Below are 17,649 nucleotides of genomic sequence, written 5' to 3' on the forward strand. Positions count from 1 at the left end.
CATCAGAGTCATACCTGAGGGGTAGGCTGCAAATGAAGTCATCTTAGTAGAACTACCAGTGTTAAAATACCTGATCCAACCAAAGGATGACTCTGTCGGAAGAGAAATCCTGGACAAGGCAATGCTAGACTCTTGACCACAAGAGTCTAGGGACTCTTTAGGGACTCTTTAGCTTTTTACTCCAAAAGCTAAAACTCCACTAGACCTAGAGTGAGCCATTGAGTCCCAAGGCTCAATGTCTTGGGAGTAGTGCCTTTCAGAGAGCAGCTGTAAGGAGTTCACTGAGGCCTTCACAAAAGGACATGCATTTTGCTTCCTTACCTGTGGGCAAATATCCCAAGTTCTCTGCCTTACTCAAAAGCACTGTCTCAGCAGGTCACTGCAACTGGAGTTTGCCTTGTGTCGAGATAACAGTGATTGTGTTGTATTAAGTTAACTTGTTTTGACATTCAGCAATGGTGTTTCACTTGGCTAGACCGTCATGCCTACAGGTGCCAGATAAAGACAAGGACAAGTTATAAATGTCACCCTTTGTACTCTGTGGTGTCCAGCTCAGTTGCAATCAACCCAAGGTAGGATTTGGAACATAGATAAAAGTAGGTGTGTTTTGCTTAGGAAATAAAGGGAAGGGTGGGTCAGGGACCAAGGATTTTAACTTGAGGGGTTTAACTTCTTTCATTCCAGATGTTGTGGGTTCATCTTATGCTCTCACAATTGGCTGGCATATAGGCTTTGCTTCCCAATAAAGGGCATATTGTGTTGATAACTAACATGGATGCAGCAGCATCTACAAAACATCACTCTTTTAAAGCTTTCACACTAAATACTAGGCTGCAGATATCCCTCCCAATACCCAGGGACCACCCAATAGCAATGATTACCTCTTTTGTCCCACTTAGGGCTCAACAACTACTTCCAGGACTTCCAGAAGGACATGCATTGCATGTAAAACAAAGTGGAAGAGTCTATCCTGGAAATGATCCTCACCTAAGGCAGAAAAAGTTTACATCCAATGAAACCATTTCATTATCATCTCCCCATCCCTAGAAGTGTTCAAGGCCACATTAGATGGGGCCTTGAGCAACTTCGTCTAGTGGAAAGTGTCCATGCCCATGGCAGGGGGTTGGAACTAGATAAACTTTAAGGTCCCTTCCAACACAAACCATCCTATGATTATGGTGTGGTCTCTCTTTTTTTTATTATCAAAGGTGTTTGCTATAGAAGGGCTTGCCTCTGAGGCAAGCAATGGCTCCTGGAATTACTAGAATGTTTCTTCCCCGCTGTATAGAAGTGTATTTTGCTTTTGACATGGTCCTGGAATTATGTGGAAGCAGAGAGGCAGGGCAGGGTGGAAATCTGGGCAGTACAACTCACAGGGGACAACTGTGTCCTCATATCACAGAGGTGGTCAAATTGCACTCGAGATGAAACCCTACACTACAAACGTCCACACAGATAAGTCCTCCCAGGACACTTGTCAGCTTACTACCAGCACTGAGACCACGCAAAGTACGCAGAGCACTTCCCACCCGTGTGCACTGACACAAGCCACACAGCAAGTGTGTCCTTGCACGCCCAGAGAACCAACAGGAGAGAGAAAACCACTGCCAGAAAAGCCGTGAGGAAAGTTGCTTCATTCCCAGCCAAGTAAGTCAAAGGGAACCAAAGGACAGGACTTGGTTACCAATTTAGAGCAGCACTTAGGTGTGTGTGGCCAGGGCATGCTCCCACCTGTACTGCGAGAGGTTATCCCATCTCCTGTGCCAACGTGCTTACACACCCACATGGTGAACACTCCCCAAGACAAGAGCTCAAGGAAAAACTCAATTCAGATCAGACCAAAGGGCTGAGCAAAATGCCTGAGAGAGACACGAAAAAGAAAAAGAGAAGCCAGACATCATACATGAATCTTTTTGTTCCTTCAAGTTAAAAGAATTTGAACAGGATCCTTTTAGCTAGAGAAATTATGGTTTGTGTTACACCACATCCATCATCTCAGCATAGGTCAGCAAAGAGGCATGGCTGGGCAATGAGTATACTTTAATACCACATCAAAAACTGCCTGTTTTTTCATGAAGCAAATCATTCTTTTGTACTACTGATAATAGTCCATAATAGATAATCCGTGAATTCATAATGCCCTTTAAACATAACAATGTCCAGATTACATATACAGTCAAAAAAGAGAATAAGACATGCCCTTTTGGCAAAATACACCCACTCAGGACATCATCTCCAGGTGAAACCAAAGTTTACGAAAGATTTTGATAGAATTAGTCATTTGCAGGGGCTGAGAAGAGTGATTCTTGCCATCAGATTTCCCAGCATAGCCAAATACTGTTAAATCAATTGCAGCAATGAACAACTTGGATTTCCTTCCTGTGTTGCCTCCAGGCTACTGTGCCAGAAAAGATGTGCTGAATATACAGGTAATAGAGTTCTATATAACAAGTCCCAAGCCACACCTTCAATTCTGAGGCACAGATTCAGCAATGAGTGCCAATGCTGTCAGAGGTAATCTTAAGACAAAACCTTCCACTCTCTTCACTAAACTTCTAAGTAGACCCTAAACGCCAACTACAAAACTCTGCTCTGCTTCTGTAAGCCTCACACTGCAGCACTCCAGCCAAAGGCTCTCAAGTGAATTTGGCTCATACTGCCATGTTATGTGTGATAAACTCTGTATAATCTAGCAAGAGGAGCTGAGTATTTTCCCAGTTCAGAGCACTAGGACATGTGTGTGAATGGCATTCCAAGAGGACAGAGGACTGTTCTTGATTTTTTAGCTAAGTATTTGCAGGCAAGACTCAAATACGCTCTATGAAAGTGAGGTTTTTTTAGGAAATCTGCCATTAACTAACTGAATAACATGGAAAAGCTGAAATGCTTTTGGCTTCCAGTGGAAAATTCCATGTATACAACCACAAGGCAATTGCTGGAAGACAAGGAGGAAAGCTGTCAGGGTTTTCAATGAAAACTAAATGAAGCAAACCTGCAAAAATGAACCACTCTTTTTTTGCTGCTTTTTTGTCATATAAAGCAATACTTCTAATCTTTTATTTTTAAATCTATTCATTACAAGTTCTTGTTCTTCATAACAGGGAATTATTCCTTATTTCCAAAAAGGCAGAAGGTTCTGCAGCTAGGGCAGAAGAGATGCCAACCCCCATCCTAAGAGCAACTCTGCTAAACACAGGCAGTGGCAGGCTCAGTCCCACAAAGACAGAGCTAAGTTATAGATAAAGCTTTCATGAGCAGTGTGTCATCCTCAATGGATATGGTTGCCCCTTAGATTTCAGATCTGGTCTGGTGATCATGCTCCCATCTTCTCACCCAGAATCCTTTCCCATTTGATACCATCTCATGTGATGACACGCAACCCCCATGTTCTTCCAGCAGCACAGAACAAGCAGCATTGCCATTTTCTCTGGAAAGAAATAAAAAGCCCTGTCTTTGCCCCTTCCTTCAGACTAAATACACATGTCCTTGGCCACCTATCACTGTGTTACACATACCTGTGGCTCTCTAAAGTCATTCTGTCTTCAACAATTTGTCATTTTTATCATGCTGATGCTTACAGCATACTATTTCAAAAGTAAGTAAAAGGACTATATTAAGTGGAATTATTCCCTTCCTTCTACAGTTTGAGAGTTGATTTTGTTTCAAAATTTGGAGACATTTTTGTGGTAATTTTTAATGCTGCAAAAATCTTGTAGGGGATACTTAATTCAGCCTTTTGGCCATGACACCTTGAGAGCAAGAGACAGTTTGTACAGCAAGGAGGGATGAAAAATACCAGGTTAACAGCTGAACTTGGGATTTTTCCATCAACAGTGTGTTACAAAGACATCTTCTTTGCAGCAATCACCTTTGAACAAATTTGCAAGTAGCTGAGATCAGCATGCACAGTAAAAAGCCCAAGGAGCGTTTAAACTTCTTGTTTGAAGTTTGATAAGTTAAAAATATGTATTTGTCTAAATCTTAAGGGGAAAAAAAGGCATCTCCAAGGTCCATCCTTTGCAACAAGCTGGTGGATTCATCCTCCTGAGCAAATAATATGTCTAATTATTGTGAAAATATTCCAAACTGGCTAACGTTACATGTGACAGTAAAAGGGTTTTGATTAACCAGAAATCGTTTGAGAGAGTATAAAAGTGCCTCTTTCCCGTTACTTCTTTCTGCCTTACCCAGATGAATCAAGCTCACCCCAAGCCCCTGCCAAAATCTGACAGGATGAACTGGAGAACAGTAATTTATGTGATTTTACTGGTGAGCCTTCCCATAGTCAAAGCCCTGCCTAGAAGTTATGGGGACATAGGTAAGAATATATCTTATGGTTTTAGTCTATCTTTTTGTATAATACTGATGGCTGCAGCTTCTCATACATGGTTATTTGGTATCTTGCTTTGCCTCTGCCAGTTCTACACTGGTGTTTTCTGTGGGTCAAAGGTATACAACAAATCTCAATCTGTATAAATTATTTGTGATCAGCCTTAGATGTGTTGCTTCTCAAAGGCTTGAGAATCTATTTAGTGTGCAGGACAGCCAGTGGTTGCTGAGAGGAAGCCTATTGAAGGGGAATTCAATCCCAAGAATGTGGTTGTGCCACTGGTTTTAGGTACTCCAAAACCTGCTGAAGTGGAGCCTGTGGTTTTCTGGTCTCCCTTCTGCAGTGTGTGGAGAAGTGAGATAGAGGAGGCCCAAGAGGGATGCTACCTCCATCTCTGGTGGCTATTCAGAGTAGCAAAGTTATGCTATTGCTCTGTGTTTTCCTTTGGAGGGATCTTACTCTCTCTTCATTGAGTACTGAGAGCTTACAATGACCAAATTTCTCACTAAAGCCTAAAAATGGGGTCTAAAATAAAATGCTTCTTTCCCATTACATATTGTCATTATTATTCAGCTCTTTTTTCACCTGTATGAATTCCAAATGCACTAAATGGCCCAACAGTGTACCACAGACCTGATGTTTGTGTTATTTTTCTCATGTTTTCGTCACAGTTAACATCCCTGCATTGCTCAGAGCGATAAACTGGTTTATTTCTTTGATTTGTTTGATCCTTTTACAGTAATCTCAGCCCTACTGATGCAAGGGCAAAACAGTTACACGTTGATTGGGGAGCAGGCCCCTTGTTTTAAAATTAATGTCTCTGTATTCTCAAACAAACAAGAAACTCAATAAATGATGGCATTTAGATTTGCCAATTAATAAAGGTGCAGTGGCAAAGGAAAAATATTTGCACAGGATTTTTCTCATAAATGGGACACATACTTTCCTCTGAGCCAGTTCACAACATGGATGGAAGGATGCAGCTCTGTGTATTTTGGAGGAGCTTTGCCTGCCATTGTAGTCCTCGTTTTATCCCATGTTTTCTACACAGAAAATCCTTCATCAGTAGCTAGAGTGGTCAAGCGCACCTTAAGATAGCTAAGGCAAGGTTAAAAGGTATTTTTAAGGTGCTTCTTTAATCATGTGCAGCATCAAAGTAGCTGAACACCCCCAGGTTTTAGTGTATTCCTCCCCACAACGCTTGTGCTAGGCAGGGAAATGATATTGGCCCTAATATGTTATAGGTCAGAAACAAACACTTTCACATCCTTGTGCTAAAGTCAGATGGGAAGCTAAATCTCAGGCCTCGCTGCTCCCACTGGTAATACCCTAGCACTGAATTATCTTTCTCCCAGCCTCCAGTACAAAACAAACAAAAAAACAGAAGATATTTGATGAAGCATTTAGCAAACATTTTTAATTCAAATTCTCTTGTTTTTCAGAGGAAAAAACCAGCATTGGACAACGTTTTTCACAGCTGCAGAAGAATAATTTTAAAGCCATGTAAGTCATCCAGACAGAGTGTCTACTTGCAAATTAGCTGCCACTGCACATCCTTGCGTTGTTTGGAATGAGCACATACAGCAAGTCAAATGCTCATGTGTTCATGCCAACTCAGCCCCAGTGACATGAATCCTCTTACTGTCCCACAGGTAAAAGTTACAGAATTAGTTTCTTAGCTAGCCAGCAACAGGTTTAATGGTGTGTGTTCTTCTCCTAGGGCCCTGGTCATGTTTGCTCAGTACGTGCAAGGAGGCACATTTGGCACAGCGGTTAAAATGGCTGAGGATGTCACAGACCTTGCCAAAAGGTGTGCTGCTGCAGCCAAGGACAACCCGGACTGCCTGAAGCCCTTGGTAAGCACATTTACCCTTCTAATCTGGCAACTGTTTTCAGAAGTGATTTGTCATGTCAGAGCCCTCATGTGTGTATTCCCAGAGAGGCATGAACACATTGTTAAGAGACTTACCTGTGTATGTGTGTTTGGCCTTACTGACTCTTTGGTTCTCCAGGCTCCGATCTATAAAGCGTCTCAAGATCAGCGGAGGAAAACAAAGCCCCTCTCCTCTCCCCATCCCAAATATCACAGCATCTTTACCTGAATCCGTGACCTGCATTTCTCTAAAATACGTTCAGAAAGATGTGCCTTTATGGCTGGTGTAATCAAGAAAAAGGGTCTGAATAATGTTGTAAGGTCAGAGTGTTTGACAACCATTCCACTTGGAAGCATGTCTTGGCATAACAGTAGGTACCAGAGTTCAAGAAATCATCACCCAGGTTTTAGAGGTCAGCCTGATTTTCACTGCAGTTAAAGCAGGAAGAAATGAAGAGAGAAACAGTTTATGAGAGTTGGGGCTTGTTGGCTTGAAGTATCCTCCTTGGAGAGCTCAGAAGAGCAAAATGGAATCCTCACACAAATTAACTTTTTCCTAATTTTCACAGGACAAGATCTTCCTTGATACAATATGCCAGGAGGAAAATCTTCCCAGGTTTACTGACTGCTGTTCTAAAAAGGATCCTGAAAGAAATGACTGCTTCTTGACTCTTAAAAATTCATCGAGGGGGTTCATTTCTCCTTTTGAAATGCCAAATGCAGAAGTTGCCTGCAAAAATCATTCTCAGAATCAACATCTGTTAACAGGACAGTAAGTAAATAAGTCATAAATTCATTGCCTAGGTAAGACAGCTATGAACCTGCAGACAGCAAATAGTTTTCAATGCAGCTGTCAAGTTCGGTTTAACATTTTCTGTGAGCTTGTGCTCGTTCTTCTTCTTAATGTGAATTATTCGCATAATTCATCTAGCTGTAATGGTCATTCCACAAAGCCTGTTCTGCCATCTCCTGCTTTGGATATAGGTCTATATGATAAACAATCTGCCCTGGTTTATTGTAGTGCATATAAAGGCCTTGTCTGAAACCAGGAGCCTCTGTTTAGTCCTTAAAAGCCAAGCAGAAGTTGTGCTGCTTCTGAACCAGAACTGGCAGGATTTGAGATTTCCAAGAAACTGGCCACCCCATCAGCAGTTTCCAAGATAATAGCACACTACGTGGCTTCTCATTATGACAGTAAAACAGTCACTTTTAGCAGCTACCATTTTAATTTCTGGCAGAGGCAGCTATACCACTGTTGCCCCTGCATGTGGGGGCTTACTGGGAAACTAAAGATGTTTTTCGCTGGGTTTCAGTTTTATTTATGAGGTTGCCAGAAGGCATCCTTTCCTCTATGCCCCCACCATCCTTTCTGTCGCTATCCGGTATGACGAGATGATGAAAAACTGCTGCAGAAGCACTGAAGACCTCACTTATGACCTGGAGGAATGCTTTCGGAGACAGGTATTCCATCACAGGCTACAGATAGCAGCCACTTCTTCACAGAATCATAGAAGGACAGAATGGTTTGGTTGGAAAGGACCTTAAAATTCATCCAGTTCCAACCCCCTGCCACAGGCAGGGACACTTTCCACCAGACCAGGTTGCTCCAAGCCCCATCCAACCTGGCCTTGAACACTGCCAGGGATGGAGCAGCCACAGCTTCTCTGGGCTGTGGCCTCACCTGTGCCAGGGCCTCAGCACCCTCACAGGTGAGTTCTTAGGAAGAACTTCTTCTAAGATCTCATCTCAGTCTCCCCTCTGTTAGGTTAAAGCCATTCCTCCTTGTCCTGTCCCTACACACCCTTGTAAAAAGTCCCTCTCCAGATATCCTGTAGGCCCCATTAGATATTGGAAGACTGTTATAAGGTCTCCCTAGAGCCTTCTCTTCTCCAGGCTGAACAAACCCAGCTCCCCCAGCCTGTCTCCATAGCAGAGGTGCTCCAAGCCTTGGAACAGCTTTGTGATCTCCTCTGGACTCACTCAAGCAGGTCCACATCCCTCTCAAGCAGGTCTATGTCCCTCTTTCAGCATCTGAACCGGATATTGGAATTCACCTTCTGAATCAAGGACAAACTGAAATCAGACTCAAGTGCTCTCTTGAATTATAGCTTGAACTCCTAAATGAAAATGCTTGACTGTGGGGTGTTGGGCAGCTGCAGCTTTACAGTGAACCCAAGGCAATCCCCATGCCCTGTGACAGCATCGCTGTCCTCCCAGCTCTGCCCAGAGAGGATGAGGTGCTACACAGCATGGAAAAGTCTGATTTGCTTCCCTGCTGATAGCGCCATGATACACCTCCTGCTTGTCTGGGTATCTGCACTGCAGAGACATGCCCCACACATAACCTGTGTCCGAAATTCAGAGCACGCTACCTGTCATGGTGGAAAACAAGGATGAGGAACATGGAACGCTTGCTTAATAAATGCTAGCAACTAAATAGCAAGCACAAGAGTTCATATTGCAGCCTGGACAGCATTTTTCTTTCACTATTAAAAAATCCCTGTTTAAAAGACAATCGCAGCAGTATTGTAGTGTAAAGCATTGCCTTGTCGTTTTATCCTCTTTCACAGTCTGCATCTTCTTTCTACCAGGCACCAAAGGTGGTGAAGCCAATAAAAGAAGATGGCCTAAGGCAGGAGCACACATGTGGAATCTTGCACAAGTTTGGAGAAAGGACCTTGAAGGCTCTGTGGGTGTTCCCCATGTCCATCTTATTTTGAAATGAAGTGTGGATATCTTGTGTTAGCTGTGGGCAGCTCCACACCTGCATATAGCACAGTGACTCAAATATCAGCTGTGTCCTTGTCATATGCAGGTCAATAGTAGCATCTAACAAGCAAGACAGATTAGAAACACAAATTTAGGCATGACAGCTCTCATTGTTTCCTTAAAAACTGCCATTACCTTTCAAAATCTAAACCCAAAGTTTGAAAGGAACACATCTCTCTGGGATGAAAGCCGGAGTGATTGTGAGCAAAGTACAACTCATGTCTCTTACCTAGTTTTAACACAAGGTTGCTCCTATGATTTTTTGTGCTCACCTACCACATTTCCTTCCACCATCTCACAGTGAAAGTCTCCTGGGGTCTTTAGACAACCCTGAAAAATCTCAGCTCTTGTCTTCAAGGAACATTTATTGACTTGAGCGGGAGCAGGGAAGAGACCATTTCTGAACAGTTTGGATACCCCCTCCACAATAAAATGAGGGGAGCTATCACAGCCACACACTGTGATTTGAAACAATAACTATTTTTCTTTGTTATAGGAAGCTTGCTCAGATAAGCCAAAAATTCCCTAAAGCTGATTTTGTTACTGTTAGCAAACTCGTGATGGATGTTGCTAACATGCACAAGGACTGCTGCCGTGGAGACATGCTGGACTGCATGCGTGATAGGGTAAACCTCATTTAACATTTGGGTGTTTGCAGAAATGTAATGCTATTTTTGTGTTGGTTTCAGTTTTTTTCTCCTCCTGTGCTGCACTGATTGCTCTCTGAAACTGGAGTTTAGCTCTGCAGTCTAAAAACCTGCTTGATTTTCCCATTTGACTTTTTTTACCCAGGAGCACCTATGGCACAGCAAGCAAGGGACTGCACCAAATAGATCAACAGGGCTTCAGTCTTCTTCCCTGTTGTACCAGAGTTGCATGGCACAGCTTTGATCAGCCACCTCTTCTCTTTGGGAGTCATCCCCTCCATCTGGAAAATGCAGATAAAAACACTGATCAAAAACCCCTCCAAAGATCAAAATCTGGTAAAATTTCCTTTGTTCCTTTTTCTGCTTTACAGGAAGAGCTTCTGCACTATGTCTGCACAAACCAAGACATCCTATCAAGTAAAATAAAGCAGTGCTGTGAAAAGCCTCTGTTACAAAGAAGTGAATGCATAGTTAATACAGAAAACAATGACAAACCTGCAGACCTCTCCCCCCACATCAGGGAGTTTATAGAAGACAAAGGAATATGTGAACGTTTTGCCCGGGAAAAGGACACACACTTAGCCAGGTAACTTGGGTCTTCCTCAGCTCTTCCATTTTTTTGTTTCAATACTTGGGTCACAAGGTGACACTTTGGGCATAAAAGTCCAGCTCATCAGCCTCCAATTTGTCTGCTCTGGGAGTGTGTAGGCTTGGGATACTGGGCAAGTTAATCTTAGTGAACCACCACTCACCCCTAGAAGGTGTGAATGAAGAGTAAATGCATTCTGCAAATGTGGAGCAGAGCACGACTGTTATTTCAGAGGCAAAACTGAAGAAATGCCTGTGAAATTTAGGAAAAATCAGTTCTGATTTCAGGCCCCAGCTACAGCTTTGATACACTCTTCAGTGTTAAATTCAAAATACTTCAGTCAGACTCATGTCTTGATTCAAATGAGATCAGTTGGTTTCTGTTCTAGCCGTGTTCCTTCATGCAATGAAGCCCTGATCCTACCCGTAGTAAACTTAGGCACAAATGCTCCATGCTGCAAACATAGCATCAAGTCCCAAAGACAGAGAATTCACTTCAAATAACATACATCGGGTCTACTTATGAAAATTTATTGGGTTCAAACTGCTGTGTAGGGCAGCTGCTGCAGCATAGCTCATCTTTTCAGTGTCTGCTGAGAACTGGGTCTGTTATTGCAAATTATTTCATGATCATTAGGCAGCTCTTTCGGCTCATCTCTAATTTCTGGTACTCCACATATTGCAGGTTTCTGTACGAATACTCCAGGAGACACCCTGAGTTTTCTGCCCAAATGCTTTTAAGAATTGGTAAAGGATATGAGGACCTACTGCACGAGTGCTGCAAGCCTGGAGCTCCAGAGGACTGCTGCAGCAGAGGGGTGGGTGCTGTCAGGCTGCACACCGCATACTGATGAATTCAAACATATGACCGCATGACTAGCCTGCTCCAGGCCTTGAGCCACAGCTCCTGTAACAAACCAGCACATATTACAAGGCCTCACTATGGAATAAGCATCAACAGAGCCTTTGCAATCAACACTTGCGAAGTGATTTCACATGGATAGGCAGAGATGCTGGGAAAAAAGATGCTGGGAAAAGGCATGGAGCTAAGGTTTCTGTGCGCCCTGCTCTCTGCTGAGTGCTCCAGCAGCGCCAGTTGCCCTCTTCCAAACACAAAAAGAACTTACAGTTATTGTCACAGACCAAGACATGGGCATTGTAAACATCTCAAGCTAGGAGCTGCCCTATGTCTCACACCCAGCCTTCCATCAGTCCTACAAAATTAAATATTTCAAGGTGGTTGAAGGAAGACATGTATGACATTCAGGCAGTCTATAGAGGTTTCAGACAGACAAAGGCTTTCTGTGGAATCAAAAATGGGTGGCATGTAGCAGGTAAGAAGTAGCTACAGATAATCCAGGCTTTATCTGGAGGGAGTGGAGCATTCTGCATTCCCCCTGTTACAACTCCTCAAATTAACTTACTTTTTTCAGGAGGAGGAACTGAAGAAACATATTTATGAAACTGAAAGTGTGATGAAGACGAGCTGTGACATTTACAAGGAGAAAGGAGATTACTATTTCCAAAATGAGTAAGACTTTTTTACATGCTTACGTTACTCTAACTACAGTAGACAGAGCAAACCCAGAGTAGCTGAACCATACACTGTGCTTAAACACAACACGCAGGCACAAGCCTCCTGCAGGAACTTTGGGCCTGATTTGCATGTTAATAAGCACATGCCTAACAAGTATGCACACAATCTTAATGAAACCTTTAAGCCGCTTGCATAGAGTTAGGCTTCAGCTGGCCTGCTCTGGGGAGACATTGGGTTTTTTGCCCTCCCGTGCATGTTTGATCTTTAAAAGACCCTGGAATTAGAGGCTTCCAACAAGCCTGGTAAGCTCCTTCTACCTGTTATATCACTGAAGGTTTTCCTGGCCACAGTGGTTAATAAACGCAGTTCTTAAAACAAAAAAACAAGTAAACTTCTTTGAGCTTACCTTCTGCCCCCATCTAGTCTGCCAAGAAGACACTCAAGTCCAATTTTGTTCTTAGACAAGCTCCCTATGCTCCCAGGGAAACGAATAACATGCGGAAGACATAGGTACCATCTCATAAAAGGGCCCACTAACACGTAACTGGCAATGCTGCTGTTAATTCTATTTGTTTAACCTGGTAAGAAACTGGTCAGAGAAAGGAGAGAGGTCAAACAAGCAAAGCAGGCTTACGTGAAGTTCTACACTCCAGCCTTAGTCCTGCCGTTGCACTACTGAGTGTTCCCTGGGGTTTGGCTGGAGCTCGAACATGTGAAGGCAGAGTCTTGCTCACTGCTGCCTCATGCAACACCCCCACTGACTTCAGAAAAATTACTATTTCAGGCTCCTCATGAGCTTCACCAAGAAGATGCCTCAACTGACATCTGCAGAGCTGATCAAATTCACCAAGCAGATGACTACAATTGGCTCCCAATGTTGCCAGTTAAGCCTGGACAAGCTGCTGCCTTGTGCCGAGGAAAACGTGAGTATTGTTTCTCTGGATCTCAGTCCTACTTCTGGAAACTCTGTCACAAATTCTGCTGCCGGCAGGGTCCAAGAGCAAAGGTAAGTGAAAAGAATGTTCACTAAGCTGTTGAGTTGGTCTGAAGATGTACTTCCATGCCTGAAGCAAGTATAACTCCATGTCATTGAAGTTAAGGCTTGAATTGAACTACATAAAAAGCTTCAGCCCATCCTCCAGTCACCTGTTTCTCCACCATTCCCTTTACAAGAGCAGCCACACAGACCCACAGGTTCCCTGCTGGGGACAGCAAGTCCATGCAAGTGTGCTTTGTGAAGAAATCTGTCCTGGGTTCCGCTGTAACAATTATTTTTCTTCTTCTTAGTAGCTGGTGCAGTGCTGTGTTTTCTACTTTAGTCTGAGATCAATGCTGATAACACCAATGTTTTTAGTTGTTGCTAAGTGAAGTTAACCCCGATCAAGGCCTTTTCAGTCTCATGCTCTGCCAGTGAGGAGGGGCACAGGAAGCCGGGAGGAAGCAGAGACAGGACACCTGACCCAAACTAGCCAAAGGGGTATTCCATACCACAGCACGTCATGCCCAGTACATAAACTGGGGGGAGTTACACAGAAGGCCCAGATTGCTGCTCGGGTCGGACTGGGTAGCGGTTGGCGGGTCGTGAGCATTGTATTGTGCATCACTTGTGTTTATTGTTTTCTTTTCCTTTTCCCCTTTTAGTTTTATATTCTCTCCCCTTGTTTTTTCCCTTATTATTATTGGTGATTGTAGTAGTAGTTTTGTATTATACCTTAGTTACTGGACTGTTTGTATCTCAACACATGGGATTTACATTCTTTTGATTCTCCTCCCCCTCCGCCCAGGAGCTGGAGGGAAGAAGGAGGGGAGGTAAGTGAGCAGCTGTGTGGTTCTGAGTTACCGGCTGGGCTTAAACCACAACAAAAATCACATTGGTTCTGTGTGCAAAGGACTGTCCCTGGAACCACACAGACATACTTCTGAGAAATTATTGCACTAACAAAAGCCAGCATTCAGTCAAAAAATAAACTGTCACCTACCTTACAAAGTTTAATTTAAGCTTTGTTATTCTTTATAACTTTAAGAGCAGTATGTATTTTTGACCATAAAAAAATATAAATAATTTTTTTTTCCACTTTTCTTGGTAAAGCTGGATCTTGTGCTTGGAGAAATATGCAGAAGACACCTGACAGATCCTATAAACCCAGGCGTGTGCCACTGCTGCAGCAGCTCCTATGCTCTCAGGAGACCGTGCATAGGGAAACTGGAAATGGATGAGCATTACGTGCCCTTATCGCTGACTCCAGGGCTGTTCACTTTCCATGAAGACTTGTGTACAACTGAGGAGGAGAAGTTACAGCACAAGAAGCAGGAGTAAGGCGTGCCTCTTCTAGTCTGTTACCCTCCTGTTTCTTATTCTTACTTTGGCCATTAACTTGTGCTGGGGTGAGCCCAAACTGTCCTGGGCCCTGTGGCATGGTGCACAACACAGACACCACCTGCACACTTAGCTCATGGATAATCATAGAATCACAGACTGGTTTGGGTTGGAAGGGACCTTAAAGCTCATCCAGTTCCAACCCCAACACCTTCCACTAGACCATGTTGCTCCAAGCTCCGTCCCACCTGGCCTTGAACGCTGCCAGGGATGGGGCAACCACAGCTTCTCTGGGGTGGAGCAATGCTAAAACCCAGCACAAATATTTTATTTCCCAGGGAAACTGGGCATGTCTTTGCTCCCTGCTGCAAATACCTGTCTGGGTGGGGAATAAAAATGAAAAAGCTGTAGAAGGGAAGTGGGCAGTAACAGAGGGACTTTGCAGGACTAGGGCTGGAGAAATGCACCATAAGCCGTGTGCTTCCCTTGCTTTGCTCTGCTTTCCTTGCAGAATGCTCATCAACCTCATCAAATACAAACCCCAGATCACGCAGGAGCAGCTGACGGCCATCACGGCTGCCTTCACTACCATGAGGGAGCAGTGCTGCAGAGGAGGCAACCCCCAGGCCTGCTTTGCCAGAGAGGTGTCCTTTCTGCTTCACCTGGCTCACAATGGAAACAGGGAGTATATGCAGGAGGAGGAATTGCTCCTTTAAACAGCCAAATCAAGTCTGGCTAGCCAGAATTCCTCCAGTTCTGTTTCGGCAAATCTGATGGTCTGCACACATAGATATCAGTTGATAGCTGATCCATCACTAAAGGACTTACCTAATTAGTCTCATGTTTACATGCAGCAATTGATGGATACAGAGCTCAGCTCCATCTGTTGCTTCTGGGGAGCTATTGGGACTGGGCCTGTGAAGGACAGGGACAAAGGTGTTTCCCTGGCTAACAGTTCTGAAATGAACTCTTAATTTGTTAATTCTCAGTTCTGAACTGAATTTCACTTGAAAAGTTCCTCAGCAGTAGGGAGAGAAAGGATGTAGTCACATTTTAGGTCAAAGTATTTTCCCTGTTTGTTCTCCCTACCACTGTTTTCCTCTTCTCTTGGCTATGTTCTTGTAGCTCATTGACCTTCACACTGCAGAGCTACTTCAGCTTCTCTTCACCCTCCACCAAATCTGCTTTTGTGTACTTCCCATCTCTCTCTCTGATGTATTCCTTCACTGAGCTTAAACCCTCCACGACCCTTGAGCCTGGCTCTCTGCTTTCCTCAGCCTTCACTTTGCTTTAAATGACAAAAAAAAAAAAAAAAAAAAAAAAAAAAAAAAACCAAAAAAAAAACCCCCAAAAAAAAAAAAAAAACCCACACAAAAAAAAACCCACAAAAAACAAAAAACCAAAAAAAAACCAACCCCACAACTCTCCTGTATTAACAAGTAATTTCCACCTCTGAGCACACCAAGCCACACACCTGCGAAGAAACATTCTGCTACCTCCTCTCAAACACTAAATCTCCAAAGGCAGCCTGCGCTGAACAGGAAAAGCAAAATGTTTATTAAATGTAGTGGTAAATATATCTTTGCTCTACAGAAGATTGTATTTACACAGCTTGCAAAGACAACAAAACACTATCCACTGCTGCCACAGTAGGTAGCGGCAGCTTGCTTGTTCACAAACACACCACCACGTCACCTTTCAAACTACTACTCATAGATATTTTGCTTTTTTTCAGGGTCCAGAACTTATAAAGAGATGTGAAAAAATGTTGTCAGCATAAAGAGCTCCCGCAGCACATTGGAAGACACTTGCCAACCTAACAGCAAGCGTATCTTTTCTGATGTTCATGAAGCATAAACAGGATCATGTGATGTGTCAGAGTGTACAACCACTACCTTGTGGCTCTTTACTCACAAATCTGAGGAAGTCTGGGTGGTTTTACACCAGCTACAGTTCATCTGCTGCTGCAAACGAGGGACAAGAGGCATCTCAATAAACCACACTTCCCATAGGACCTGCTGGGCTGGGGAACTGCTTTTCAGTCAGATGAGGAGGAACCCACATACAAACCTCACCTTTGTTTCCTGTCACAGTGATTCAGAATTATCAAGGAGATGTAAAATTTAAACCAAAGCAAGTAACTTAAAGCCAGTTAAATTTCTTAGTTGTTCAGGATCCTTAAGCATGCAAGGCTTAAGAGAGAAGGCGCATCACCTTGAGGAAATCCACCGAAAGAATAAGTTAAATGGATGGAAATTGTCATTAAGGATATAAATCATGAGACCAAAACTCATTCATTAGGTTTGTGGCTGACAGCAAGGTGGAGCCACACTGTTGCAAACCCCTTTACAATTCTTAAATGTCAAAATCATTTTGTCAAAATGTCAAAATGATTTTGACATTTAGAGAGACAACCTAGAATATTAGAGAGACAACCTAGAAGAAACCAGCTCTGTTCTACTAGGACAGATTTCACACATGACAGAGGAATGATTAAGCAGCTGTACCATTTCATTACAGAAGAACTACTCACTGGGGAGCTGTGCAGGTTACCATGCAGTTGTAATGAACCACAGGCCCAGAGCCACCAACAGTTGGCTGCTAATTCAGGTCTAACTTATTGCTCATATACTGGGGGCATAAGCAGAGCAACAGCTAAAATAGAACAAGGCTTTACTCAAGTATCAATGGTGGTTTTGATACCCAACCAACAATCAGATGGCCACCTTGGGCTTCTCCAAACACTGCAGCTTAGAGATGGTGATCTAGGTCAGTCTTCTGCAATCTGAGGGTGGTTTGGGGGCTTTGGCCTTTTTTTTTTTTTAATGTTTTAATCAGTGATGACTTGAGATTTTCCTCTGGGGGAAGCTCAATCATACAAATTCAGGTAAGAGACAGACTCTCACTGCTGTCTGTGTGGTTAACGACTTAGGCTCCCAGTTCAAAAGCAAGCCCTCTTGCCTCTGTCTTCTCTGCTTTTCACTGCTGTGTTACCTGGACTATCCAGTAAATCTTCGGAATAAACTCTCCCCTGTTCTCACTTGTATTTGTCAGAAATTTTTCCTTTTATCCAGCGCTGCAAGGCCAAAGCTTTATTGCAGTAGTCCTTCAAACCCAGCAGGCTCCAGCTGGTCCATGCATTGTCCTGTAGCCATTTCCTAGCATATTTCTGTTCCTGTCCAGCAGGACAAGTGAAATAGAAATATTTCAGCACCAGAAGGTGGCACAAATAGCTCGGTTGAGGAATTGTGTTCATGCACAGAGGACTGAAGAACCTGCTTAAAAACATTTTCTCTCTTTTTCACATGGTCTGAGCATTATCTTTTAATTGCAGACCAAGGAATTATGAATATTTCATATTCCAATGTTATCATAACTGCACCTTCACACAATTACTGAAGCATTTAGGAAAATGAACATGTAATAGAAGCAGTCTGTTCTGCATAAAAATACTTCAATACCCTTTCCTGGTTCAAATGAGAAGGATGCCGCAGCACAGGCCAAGATCTCTTAGCACTTGCCCTTTCCCAACAAAGTCAGACAAGCTTGTGTCCCTGCTCCTGAATTTGATCTACCCGAACATTGCTT

The 17,649-nt window shown here is 43.3% G+C and overlaps 1 protein-coding gene across 1 annotated transcript; it reads left to right on the forward strand.

Annotated features, from left to right (window-relative positions):
• The first annotated feature begins 1,424 nt into the window (after positions 1 to 1,424).
• On the forward strand, positions 1,425 to 16,484 carry LOC115605338 (alpha-fetoprotein-like). The gene is made up of 13 exons (XM_030479604.1): positions 1,425 to 1,509; positions 5,773 to 5,833; positions 6,051 to 6,140; positions 7,517 to 7,664; positions 8,795 to 8,892; positions 9,469 to 9,598; positions 9,991 to 10,205; positions 10,893 to 11,025; positions 11,641 to 11,738; positions 12,529 to 12,667; positions 13,834 to 14,057; positions 14,573 to 14,705; positions 15,797 to 16,484. The coding sequence occupies exons 1-13, from the start codon at positions 1,425 to 1,427 to the stop codon at positions 15,839 to 15,841; spliced, it is 1,599 nt and encodes a 532-aa protein (XP_030335464.1). The 3' UTR covers positions 15,842 to 16,484.
• The last annotated feature ends 1,165 nt before the right edge of the window (positions 16,485 to 17,649 follow it).

This window comes from Strigops habroptila, chromosome 3 (assembly GCF_004027225.2).
Source record: "Strigops habroptila isolate Jane chromosome 3, bStrHab1.2.pri, whole genome shotgun sequence".
Classification (NCBI taxonomy): Eukaryota; Metazoa; Chordata; class Aves; order Psittaciformes; family Psittacidae; genus Strigops; species Strigops habroptila.